We start from the raw sequence: 12,233 nt of genomic DNA, 5'->3' as shown, positions 1-12,233 counted from the left end.
AATAAATAAAATCGTAAAAAAAATTTTTTGTATTTTTATATGGCAAATGTCCAGAATAGTTCATTTAATGTTGGGTTAGCCTATTACCATAAAGTATACATTTATTAGCGTTCAAGTGAAGTTCAAAACATGTTTGCCGTCCAGTACAGGGAAGCTGGTTTTTCTCTTTTTCAGAAGTACCTGAAGTGGGTGTAATCAGTCTTAAAGTTATTGGCACTACTAAGGTATTATGCAAATAATTGTATTATTTAATCCTAACATTAAATAAATTATTTAAGGCAATGTTATTGTTTCTTTATGACAGGAAAATTAAGTCCCTTGGTCAGACAACTAATAAATGGCAGAGCTGAGATTTGAAGCTAAGTTATGTCAGATTCCAACGCTCTTTTCCTGGGTCGCCTGGATGGCTCAGTTGGTTAAGTGTCTGCCTTCAGCTCAGGTCATGATCTTAGGGTCCTGGGATCTAGTCTCACATTGGGCTCTTTGCTCAGTGGGGAGCCTGCTTCTCCCTCTCCTGCTCCCCCAACTTGTGCTCTCTCTATCACAAATAAATAAAATCTTTAAACACACACACACACACATACACGCAGGCAAAAAAAACAAAGCTCTTTCCCTCACACAGATAATGTCTTTCAGTGTCACTAAAAACCTGTCGTTATTTTTAAGTAAAACAGTGTAGAATTTAGGAAGGTCAGTGGATTCAGTGGATGTAGAACCCAGATGTGGGGTGCCGGGGTGGCTTAGTCTGTTGAGGGCCCGACTTTTGGTTTCGGCTCAGGTCATGGTTGTGGGATCAGTCCCTGTGTCAGGCGGTGCTCTCAGTAGAGAGTCTGCTGGAGATTGTCTCTTCCTCTGCTCTTCCCTCCACTCGCACACATGTGTGCGCACTCTTTCAAATAAATAAATTCTAAAAAAAAGAACTGAGTTGTATTCCATATATCATAATGAACAAATAGAAAATGAAGTTTAAAAATCTGTGCCATTTTCAGTTACATCACAGAACATCAGGTGCCTAGGAGTGAAATAGTACTGTGAAGAAAATGTTGGTTATTTTGTACTTTCTCGGAGATTTAAAATAGCAGGTTTTTTGTTCGTTTTTTTAACGTACTGTTTTTGGTCAGTATTAAGCAATTTACCGTTTATATCAATTTGCTTTTATTATAGTTGATGCTGATGTGACAGTGATAGGTTCTGGTCCTGGAGGATATGTCGCTGCTATCAAAGCTGCCCAGTTGGGCTTCAAGGTAAGGTTTAGACTAAACGAGGTATTGATAGGTTTTTATTGGAGAAGAGTCGATCATATTCACAAAATACTTTGCACGTAAATAGTAATGGTTAATTTTTGTTTATTCTATAAATTAAATATAGGCCTGAGATGAATGAAGAATGTTACTCAGTTGCAGTGCTCTCATGAAATAGTGAGGTCCATTATTCCCTCCCCCTCCCCCCATGCTTTGTATATTTGGCTTCTAATTCTGCTTTGGAAGCTACAGTAATAGGACTAAGGGCATGTGTTTGAAAATGTTAGGCAAAAATGTCTCTGAGCACAATTTATTTTGGGGTGATCCTGCATTTAGCATTATTTCTGAAGTGATATATTTTAAAGGAGTCTATTTTATCCTCACAAACAGCTTCTTTTTTTTCTTTTTTTTACAAACAGAAAATTGTTCTATAGAAGAATTAAGACAGATGCGTGGGTATTTTATGAAGTGAGCCACTGCAGGTTATAAGTAGTTAAATAATGTTTTCTTTGGTTGTAGACAGTCTGCGTTGAGAAAAATGAGACGCTTGGGGGAACGTGCTTGAATGTTGGTTGTATTCCTTCTAAGGTGAGCATGTGTTTTGTACAGTGCAGAGGTGTTTTTCATTAGCCACTGATTAGAAGGATGTATTAGGACTAGAACATTAGGATAATAGTTATTAGAAAATAAGCAACCATGGTTGATAATAAAAAACATGTTTTCCTTGGTAAAGCTTAAACAGTGCTGTCACCAGTCTGCCATACATTCCTGAAATTGCTTCTCTGTCTTCGACTACCCTTTCCATTCAAACAGGCTGTGGTGCTCCATCTTTTCTCTTCAGCTTTCCTTTACCAGTGAAACAGATAGTAGGTAGTAGATTCTTCCTTAGGGGTTTTATGTATGTAGACATGACTGCCTTTTCCACCTGCCACCCTGAAGAGTGGACTTACTCCTTTGATTTTAAAGAAAGTGAAGATGTTTTGTTTTTCATTCCCGATTGTTTAACGTTTTTTATGTCTTTATTATTGGGCTTACGTTAATAATATAAGAACAGAAACTGAGTTGTCGAAGTCCTTGTATTATTCCATGTAGAGAATGTCATTTCTTAAGTGCTTTTTGATTGTATATAGTCTTATTATCAACATTTCATCATTTTATCTATTTAGGCATTATTAAATAACTCTCATTATTATCATATGGCCCATGGAAAAGATTTTGCATCTAGGGGAATTGAAAGTAAGTATACCTTTCATATTCAGCAGTTTACCAGCCATATTTGACTTGACTCTTTTGGCTACAGCTTTATGTGTATCTAATGAATGTGTAACATACGTTTTGTTGAGAAAGGAGTAAAAGAAGATCTTAAAAAATGTAGAGAGATTTACTTAAGAGGGCTTAAGTCCAGATTTTTACTATGACATCTTCTGTTCCTTTGAAAACTTTGGTGTGATGTCTGCTCTGTGTGTGTGTGTGTGTGTGTGTGTGTGTGTGTGTGTGTGTAGTCAGTTTTAATTTCCCTGAAACCTGGAGATCTCGGGGTGGGGAGTTGGCACGGGATTCCTGAAGGCTATGGGCAGAAAAAGAAGGAAGGTAGGTTGGTCTACCTAAGTTGTTGGTAGTGGGAAGAACAAAGGGGAGGGGTGGGGTGTAGCACAGTGTAAAAGGAGGACATTCCATTTTAATTTTGTATGGCTTGTCTCTTGCCATTCTTTTTGGGCTGTTTTTATTTCATCCTTTCTTACCAATTGTTGGCAGATATATCCAGAAGGGTTGGGGTTTTAGGGAGAGCTTAAACATATCAGGAGATGGGGATAGGTAATTATTCTTCCTTCATTTGTTTGTAGCAGTAGGTTTCTGAAAGAATGGGCTGTAGTAGGCTATCCAGTGGGTATGAAGGGGATACGTACACACTAAAGCAAATAGATCAAAGTAGATGAAAGGTAGAGTCAAAGCCTACTTTCCTTTGGAAAGAAGGAAGAAAGAGGAGACAGGGTTAGTCAAGAGGACCTGCAAGGTAGGCAGAGCTTCCTGTTGTAGCCCTTTGGCCTCAGGTCAGTCCAGGCTCTCAGGGTCTGTTTTCCTCATCTCTGCAGTTTGTGTTGGTTGCATGTGCTGATTGCTGAGCTATCCCTCTTCTGAAGTCATGTTGAGTTGAGCAGCTTTATCTTCTTACACTCTTGCTTCAGAATTCTAAGTTAAATGAGTGATTAAATCCAGTTTATTAAACTCTTTTATATTAAGTTTTTATATTTAAAGTTTTCAGTTGAGTGTTTTTTTAGTTTTTGTTTCATGAAATTATTGTTTCTTTTTACTTATAATTTCAGGTGATGTTTTACTTTGCTGTTTCTATTTAAATCTGATCTAGACCTGTTATCATAAGGTGTTAGAATATGTTGCCACAGTGGGATATAATGTTTATTTTGGACTGAATTTTTCCCAAAGGTGGACTTTCTACAGTGTTTGATAGATTCTGTTTATTGAGAGATGTTTCTATTAGTCTTTTTTGCAAGCTACGATTATTGTATTAGTTACTATACTTAGAAGTTTTAATACTGCCTTTTATCCAGTTCTATAAACATTAGGCTGAAGTTTTCTGTGATTAGTGAAAAATACCCTATTGCTTCAAGAATTTAGCTAAGGACTAAAGATTTGTTTAACAAACTGCAGTGTCTGAAGTTCGCTTGAATTTGGAGAAGATGATGGAGCAGAAGAGTACAGCAGTAAAAGCTTTAACTGGTGGAATTGCCCATTTATTCAAACAGAATAAGGTCAGTGGTTTAACGTGCAGATGTCTGCTTTATTTTACATATACATTAAGCATTAATCTGGTAGAGCAGTTCTGTTAGAACTTGGTTGCTGATTTTTTTGTTTGTTTTTTGGAGGGTTTTTTGCTGGGGGTATTTATTTAATTTAAAATTTTATGCTAACCTGAAATAGGTTTCTCTGACATATAGAACAAATTTTTGCTGCTCCACGTGTAGCCTAAGTGAGGAAGCATTTTGTATTGGATGTGTTACTTAATAGAGTACTTTTTTCCTATTAGTCACGTTTTTTTAATCACGAAAATCATTTTAAACTTTGTAAATCTATAAACGTTATTTTATAAAGGTTGTCCACGTAAATGGATATGGAAAGATAACTGGCAAAAATCAGGTCACTGCTACGAAAGCCGATGGCAGCACTCAAGTTATTGATACAAAGAACATTCTTATAGCTACAGGTTCGGAGGTTACTCCTTTTCCTGGAATCACGGTATGTGGTACAACCTCCCTTCAGAAAGACGTTTATAAACTATTCATGCTATTTATGAACTTGGAGAAATTTCTAACTGAAGTACTGTACATTGACAGTCATTCAGCTTTGGGAAGTTGATTGTCTTTATTCTGCAGTGATTTTGACCAGAAATAAAACACTTCAATTAAGATGGATTTGAATTCATTACAAAGTTAAAACTGACCGTTTTGTTTTGAAATACCAAATGATGAAATTTTAAGTGAGCAGTTTAATGGGATTTGATAAAATCGAGTGCATGGATAGAAGTCATAGATACCTCAAAACAAACAAATGTCTTAGCATTTTTGGTGGGGTCAGTTTATAACTCAGTAGGTTTTTCCAAATAATCTTGATTGTATATATTTTATTATAGATTGACGAAGATACAATAGTGTCATCTACAGGTGCTTTATCTTTAAAAAAAGTTCCAGAGAAGATGGTTGTCATTGGTGCAGGAGTAATAGGTGTAGAACTGGTAAGTAATGTTTTTTCTCTCTTACTGCCTTCATGGAGTTGGAAGGGACTTCATGGTCCTGTGTACAGCATTGCAAGCAGAGCAACATGGAGTTTTGCTTGAACACTTGAGTCGTAAAGAGTTTTCAAGACGACTTAATTTATGTAATCGTTGGACGTTAGGACATTCTCTTTTATTTTGAAATCTGCTTCCATGTATCTGCCACCCTTCGTGTTCCTAGAACTGCATTGATTTAGTCCTTCAGAAGATAGTTCTCATTCTGAGCAAATTGCATTTCAGATATGACTTACATGGCTCTTCCCTCCCTCTCCGTCCTTATCTCAATCCCTCTTACATTCATTCAGACTGCTTGCAACTCTCTGACTACCTTGCCATTTCATGCTTTCTGCCTGCCTTGTTCTCCCTTCTATCGACGTAACTGTATTACCCTTTGATCTCTCCTTTTTTTTTCCCCCCAAAAATATTTTATTTATTTATTAGCACACGTGTGAGAGAGAGAGCATTCGGGGCATGGAGAGGGTCAAGCAGACTCTGCACTGAGCGTGGGGCCTGATGCAGGGCTTGCTCTCAGGACCCTGAGATCATGACCTGAGCTGAAATCAAGAGTCGGATGCTCAACCGATTGAGCCACCCCGGCGCCCCCTTCTCTCAATTTTAAGGTGTTCTTAGCCAGGGCTGTTGTACCTTGATGTCACAAAGAACTGCTCTACTTCTGAAATCACAAATTCAGACATTTTATTCTCTAACCCATAACCTCCTCTCCTTTCGTACTCGGTCATTCTCAACATAGAGGCAGTTTAACTTTATCGGGTGCTCTAGTCCTAAGGTCCCTCTGTGTTTTTGCTCTCTTCATTTCCTGTTTTGACTACTTTCCCGATCTGCTCAGATTCCGTAGTCTGTCACTGTAGCTGCTCTTCTTGAGTCCCTTACCTCCTTGTTCCATCATCGTACCTGCTTGGCAGAACTGTGGTCCTGATGAAATTCAGCTATTTACCCTTTCCTTTTTTTAAATTACAGCATCATGAGTCCACAGCTGTATATATTACGCTGTGCTCACCACAAATGTGGCCGCCATCTGTCCCTATATAACACTGTTACAGTACTGCTGACTATTATTTCTTATGCTGTACCATTTATCCCCATGACTTACTCATTTTGTAACTGGAAGCCTCTATCTCATACTCCCTTTAACCCATTTTGCCTCCCTTCTGGCAACCACCAGTTTATTCTGTATATTTACACCTCTGTTTCTGCTTTTTTTGTTCAGTTATTGGTTTGTTTTTTTGGATTCCACATAAAAGTGAAATCATGTGGTATTTGTCTATGTCTGTCTGACTTATTTCACTTAGCATAATACCCTCTATGTCCATCCATGTTGTTACAGGTCGGAAAAATTCATTCTTTTTTATGGCTGAACAGTATTCCATTATATATATTAGTACATCTTTATCCATTTATCTATCATGGCACTTGGGTTTGCTTCCATATCTAGGCTATTGTAAATATGCTGCATTAAACATAGAGGTGCATTTATCTTTTCAAATTAGTGTTTTCATTTTCTTTAGGTAAATACTCAGTAACAGATTACTGGTTCATATGATGTTTCTATTTTTGATTTTTTGAGGAACCTCCATGCTGTCTTCCACAGTGGCTGCACCAATTTACATTCCCATCAACAGTGCATGAGGGTTCCTTTTTCTCCACATCTTTGCTAATACTTACTGATTCTCACTTTTCAGTACCCCTCTGACAGGTGTAAGGTGATAACTCACTGTGGTTTTGATTTAACATTTTCCTGATGGCTAGTAATTTGAGCATCTTTTCATGTGTCTGTTGGCCATCTGTATGTCTTTGTAAAAGTGTCTATTCAGGTCCTCTGCCCAGTTCTTAATTGGATTATTTGTATTTTCGATGTCGAGTTGTGTAAGTTCTTTATTTTGGATATTAACTCCTTATAGGATATATCATTTGTAAATTTTTTCTTCAGTTCAATAAGTTGTCTTTTTGTTTTGTTCATGGTTTTCTTTGCTGTGCAAAAGCTTTTTATCTCGGTGTAGTCCCAGTTGTTTTTGTTTTTGTTTTCCTTGTCTCTGAGGAGATGGATCTAGAAAAATGTTGCTAAGACTTATGTCAGAAAGATTACTAGCTACGTTTTCTACTAGGAATTTTATGGTTTTGGGTCTTACATTAGTTCTTGAATCCATTTTGAATTTATTTTTGTGTGCAGCGTAAGAAAGTGGTCCAGTTTCATTCTTTGGCATGTGACTGTCCAGTTTTCCCAACACCGTTTATTGAAGAGACTGTCTTTTTCCCTGCTGCATATTCTTGCTTTATCAGATTAATTGACCATATAAATGTAGGTTTATTTCTGGGCTTTCTAGCTTGTCACCTTGATTTGTGTGTCTCTTTTGTGCCATTAATAAACTTTTTTGATTATTACAGTTTTGTAGTATATCTTGAAATCTGTAGTATATCTTGAAGATTGTATTACCTCAGGATTTATTTCATTTCTCAAGGTGGTTTTGGCTATTATGGGTCTTTTATGGTTCCATACAAATTTTAGGATTACTTGTTTTAATTCTGTGAAAATTACTTTTGGTGTTTCAGTAGGGATTGCATTCACTCTGTGGATTGCTTTCCGGAGTTTTGGACATTTTAAAAATGCTGATTCTTTAGTCCATGAGCATGGTATATCTTTAATCAGTGTTTTAAAATTTTGAAAATATAGTTCTTTTACCTCCTTGGTTAAGTTTATTCCTAGGTATTTTATTCTTTTTGGTGCGATTGTAAATAGAATTGTTTTCTGAATTTCTCTTCTGCCAGTTTTTTATTAGTGTGTTGAAATGCAACAAATTCGTATATATTGATTTTTGTATGCTGCAACTTCACTGAATCCATATTACTTCTGATAGCTTTTTGGTGGAGTCCAGGGTTTTCTTTGTATAGTGTCCTATCATCTGCAAATAATGACAGTTCTACTTCTTTCTTACCAATTTGAATGCCTTTTATTTCTTGTCTGATTTCTGTGGCTAGGATTTCCAATGCTGTGTTGAATGAAGGTGGTGAGATTGGACATCCTTGTCTTATTCCAATCTTAGCAGAAAAGCACTCAGTTTTTTACCCTTGAGTATGATGTTATCTGTGGGTTTATCATATTATATTGAGGTATGTTACCCCTAAACTAACTTTGTTGAGTTTTTGCCGTGAACAGATGTTGAATTTTGTCAGATGTTTTTTTTCTGCATCTCTTGAGATGATCATATGATTTTTATCCTTCATTTTGTTGATGTCGTGTATCACACTGATTGATTTGAGGATATCAGACCACCCTCAGAATAAATTTGATTTCATCGTGGTGAATCATCATTCGACTGTATTGTTGAATTTGGCTGCCAAGCACATTTGTTTAGGATTTTTGCGCCTATGTTCATAGGGATGTTGTCCTGCAGTTTTCTTTTTTTTAAGTGTCTTTGTCTGGTTTTGGTTATCGGAGTAATGCTGGTCTTGTGGAATGTATTTGGAAGCTTTCCTCCTATTCTGTTTTTTAGAATAGTTTAAGGAAGATAGGTTTTAATTCTTTTTTAAAATGTTTAGTAGATTGACCTGTAACTCCATCAGGTCCTGGACTTCTGTTTGTTGGGAGGGTTTTGTTTTGTCTTGTTTTTGTTTTGGGTAGGAAGAAAACTTTATTTCATACCTCAGCTTGAGAGTATAATGCATAGCTTCTGAAGTTGAATCTGATGACAGATTCAATTTTGTTACCAGTACTTGGTCTGTTCAGGTGTTCTGTTTCTTCCTGGTTAATTTTGGAGGATTGTACATTTTTAGGAATTTAATGATTTCTTCTGTGTTGTCCAGTTTGTTGGCATATAATTTTTTGTTGTAGTCTCTTACTAATCCTTTGTAATTCTGTGCTATTGGTTTCTACTTCTCCTCTTTAATTTCTCATTTTATTTATTTGAGCTGTCTCTTTTTTTCTTGATGAGTCTGGCTAAAGTTTTCTCACTTTTCAAAGAAAGAGCTCTCAGTTTCATTGATTTTTATTATTTTTTAGTTTCTTTCATTTATTTCTGCTCTGATTTTTCTGTCCTTCCTTTTACTAACCTTGGGCTTTGCTTTTTTTTTTTTTTCTCCTCCTAGTTTCTTTTGTAAGGTTGAATTGTTTAAGATTTTTCTTGTTTCTTGGTTGTATTGCTATCAATTTCTATCTTAGAACTGCTTTCTCTATGTGCCAAAGATTTTGAACCATGATGTTTTAGTTTTCATTTGTCTCCATGTATTTTTTTAATTTTCTTTTTGCTTTCTTTGTTGACCCATAGGTGGTTTGGTGTTGGGTTTGTTTTTTTTTTTTTTTTTAAAGATTTTATTTATTTGAGAGAGGGAATGAGCAGGGGATAGGGAAGAGGGAGACAGGAGCACACTCCCCTCTGCACACAGAGTCTGATGCAGGGCTTGATCCCAGGACTCTGTGATCATGACCTAAGCCAAAAGCAGATGCTTAACCAGCTATGCAACACAGGTGTTCCTAAATGCTTTTTAAGGTTAAATTTAGTGAGACCTTTTTTGTGGCCTAACATGTGATTTGTCCTGGAGAATGTTCATGTGCACTTGAAAAGAATGTATTTTGTTGTTTTTGGATCTGATGTTCTACATATATCTGTTAAATTCACCTAGTCTAATGTCTTGTTCAATGACACATTATCCTTACTGATTTTCTCCATTGATGCAAGCCGGCTATCCCCTACTGTTAATGTTACTGTCACTTTCTCCCCTTATGTCTGTGAATATTTGTTTTTTATATTTAGATGCTCCGATATTGAGTACACAGATATTTACAGTTGTTATGTCCTCTTGTTGGATTAATTCATTATTATTATGCAGTGCCACTGTCTGTTGTCATAGTCTTTATTTTCAAGGTGATTCCATCTAATATAAGTATTGATATTCTGGCTTCTTTTCTTCCTTTTTTTTTTTTTTTTTTTTTGGCTTCCATTTGCTGGAATATCTTTTTCCATCCCTTCCCTTTCGTCTTTATGTTTCTGTAGGTCTGAAATGAGTCTCATAGGCAGCGTATAGATGGGTCTTGTTTTTTTATCCATTCCATCAGCCTAGGTCTTGTAGTATTTAGACTCTTTACATTTAATTATCGGTAAGTATGTATTTATTGCCATTTTGTTCATTGTTTCCTCACTTTTTTCGTAGCTTTTCTCGGTTCCCTTTTTTTCTTGTTCTTTTTCCTTGTGATTGATGACTTTAATGTTATGCTTGGCTTTTTCTCTTTTTTTGTGTATCTGGTGTAGGTTTTTGGTTTGTGGTTATCATGTGGTTTACATCTTAAGTATACAGCAGTCTGTATTAAGTTGATGGTCACTTAAGTTTGAGCATTTTCTAAAAGGACTGCATTTTTATTCCCCCACCTTCCATGTTTTATGTATATGTTACTATATTGTACATGTTTTGAGTCCCCTTAACTACCTTTTTTTTTTTTTTTTTTAAGTTTATAATTGTCCTCATTGAAGCGGGCTGGAGCTGGGAGTTCCTTGGCCTGGAGGGGGATGGCTGGAGCTGGTGTGGGCTAGGGGCCCAGGGCTCACTGAGGCAGCAGGCCATTTTGAGTGCCTGGACCCTGCTCCTGTCTGCGCTATCAAGGTGGAGGGGGAACGTGAACAATGGCACTTGTCAGCCTCTCCAGCTCTGGAGAGATTTCCAGGAGTTTCCCCTCCATTTTGCCCATGCTATAGGGTTAGTAAATGAGCTTTTCTTTTCGGCTCTTTAAAGGATTGTGCTTTTTTGCTGTGCCCAAGGGTGAGCAGATCTGCACAGGGCCCCTCAGTGCTGTCCCTCCTTCCTGTAGTTGGTAATGTTGGGGGTCGGGTTCCCATTGTTACCGTGTCTCAGGCTCTCCACCTGTTCTCTCTGTGGTCCCTTTATCCTTTGTTGTACAGAAGCTGTTGAGTCATTCCTCGTTCTTCCAGAGGAATTGCTCTCTGTGGACGTGTAGATTCCATCTGTCTTTGGGAGGTGAATTCAGGGTCTTCCTATGCTGCCATCTTGGACACTTCTGGACTTTTATATCTATGCTTCTATCAGCATCTCTACTTACAGATCTCTCAGACACTGTATTCTGTACATTAATAACTTAACCTTTCCCTCTTCCTCTCCTCTTTCATCCACAAAGAAACAAAACCAAACCTGTTGCTTTCTTAATATTTCTCATCTCAGTGAGTTGTACCACCCTCATCTAGAGGTTTAAGCAGGAAGTTTGGGAATTATCTGTGACTTCTGTCATGTCATCGCACCTCCTGCTGAGTCAGTGGGTCCTAACGTGATGCCGCAAGATACTATCTCGCGAATATGGCCTCTTTTTTTTTCACGCATCTCCTTAGATCCCAGTTCAGGCCAGTGTCATTTCTTACCCTAAGTCTCCCTGACTTTCATCTTTCTCTAATCTAATCTCCCTGGAGTGGCTGAAGTCCTCGCTTATAACGCGAATGTAATCATGCTCTTCCATGCTTAAAATCCTTTAGTAACTAGTGATCGTCATTAGATCTCCAAAATCTTCATGTTGTAGAAAGGCCAGTGTGATGCGGCCCTTGCTTCAGCCACCAGCCTCATTTCTAGCCCCTTTCCCTCTCAAACTATGTACCAGGTACAGTGAAATACCAGTTTCTGAACAAGCTACCCTCTTTCACTTTCCTGTAGGCCTTCTGTTTGGAAACTGCTTCCCTCTACCAGTCTCTGCTCTCAGAGCCTTCCCTGACTACTCTGCTGATGAACTGCCTTACATGCCATTAGGTACTCTTGCTGAGTGTCCCATTGTATCTGTACTCGGTGTAGTATTTATCTCACTTTATTGAGCTGAACTTGTTGACTTGTCTCTCTTTAATTAAATCATCCACTGCCTGAGGTCAGAGGTCATGGCTGTTTTATTGACTGTGCATCTTCAGTGCGTAGCACAGTGGTGATACGTAAGTAGTCACGTGTTAGCTTTTGTTGTTACTGCCGGGTAAACGTCTGTTGATAAATACCTTTCAGAAGTCAGCTTAGATAGTACTTTTTTAGCCCTTTTTAAGTCCTTTGTTTCTGATAAAGCGCAAGTCTTTCTGTGATGAATATGAGATTCATATTCAAATCTCTGTGGCTTTCCTTTAATACTGCTTACCCAGGTCTTGTAGATCCCAGGTTGTTATTTTGTTGTCATCTTCCGATCCAGTCTCGTCTGTCAGGATCACTTGGAAATGGCG

General features: G+C 37.5%; 1 protein-coding gene across 1 annotated transcript in view; it reads left to right on the top strand.

Annotated features, from left to right (window-relative positions):
* DLD (dihydrolipoamide dehydrogenase) overlaps positions 1-12,233 on the top strand; it is a 30,817-nt gene that overhangs the window by 10,575 nt on the left and 8,009 nt on the right. Inside the window, exons 3-8 of the mRNA XM_080818692.1 lie at positions 1,165-1,244; positions 1,761-1,829; positions 2,408-2,477; positions 3,909-4,009; positions 4,350-4,493; positions 4,888-4,989. Of these exons, the coding sequence (XP_080674818.1) occupies positions 1,165-1,244; positions 1,761-1,829; positions 2,408-2,477; positions 3,909-4,009; positions 4,350-4,493; positions 4,888-4,989 (566 nt within the window). The remainder of the gene's footprint in view (positions 1-1,164; positions 1,245-1,760; positions 1,830-2,407; positions 2,478-3,908; positions 4,010-4,349; positions 4,494-4,887; positions 4,990-12,233) is intronic.

Source organism: Martes martes, assembly GCF_963455335.1.
Source record: "Martes martes genome assembly, chromosome: 11".
Lineage (NCBI taxonomy): Eukaryota > Metazoa > Chordata > Mammalia > Carnivora > Mustelidae > Martes > Martes martes.
The sequence above is the reverse complement of the archived record's forward strand: the minus strand, read 5'-3'. Positions and strand labels throughout refer to the sequence as shown.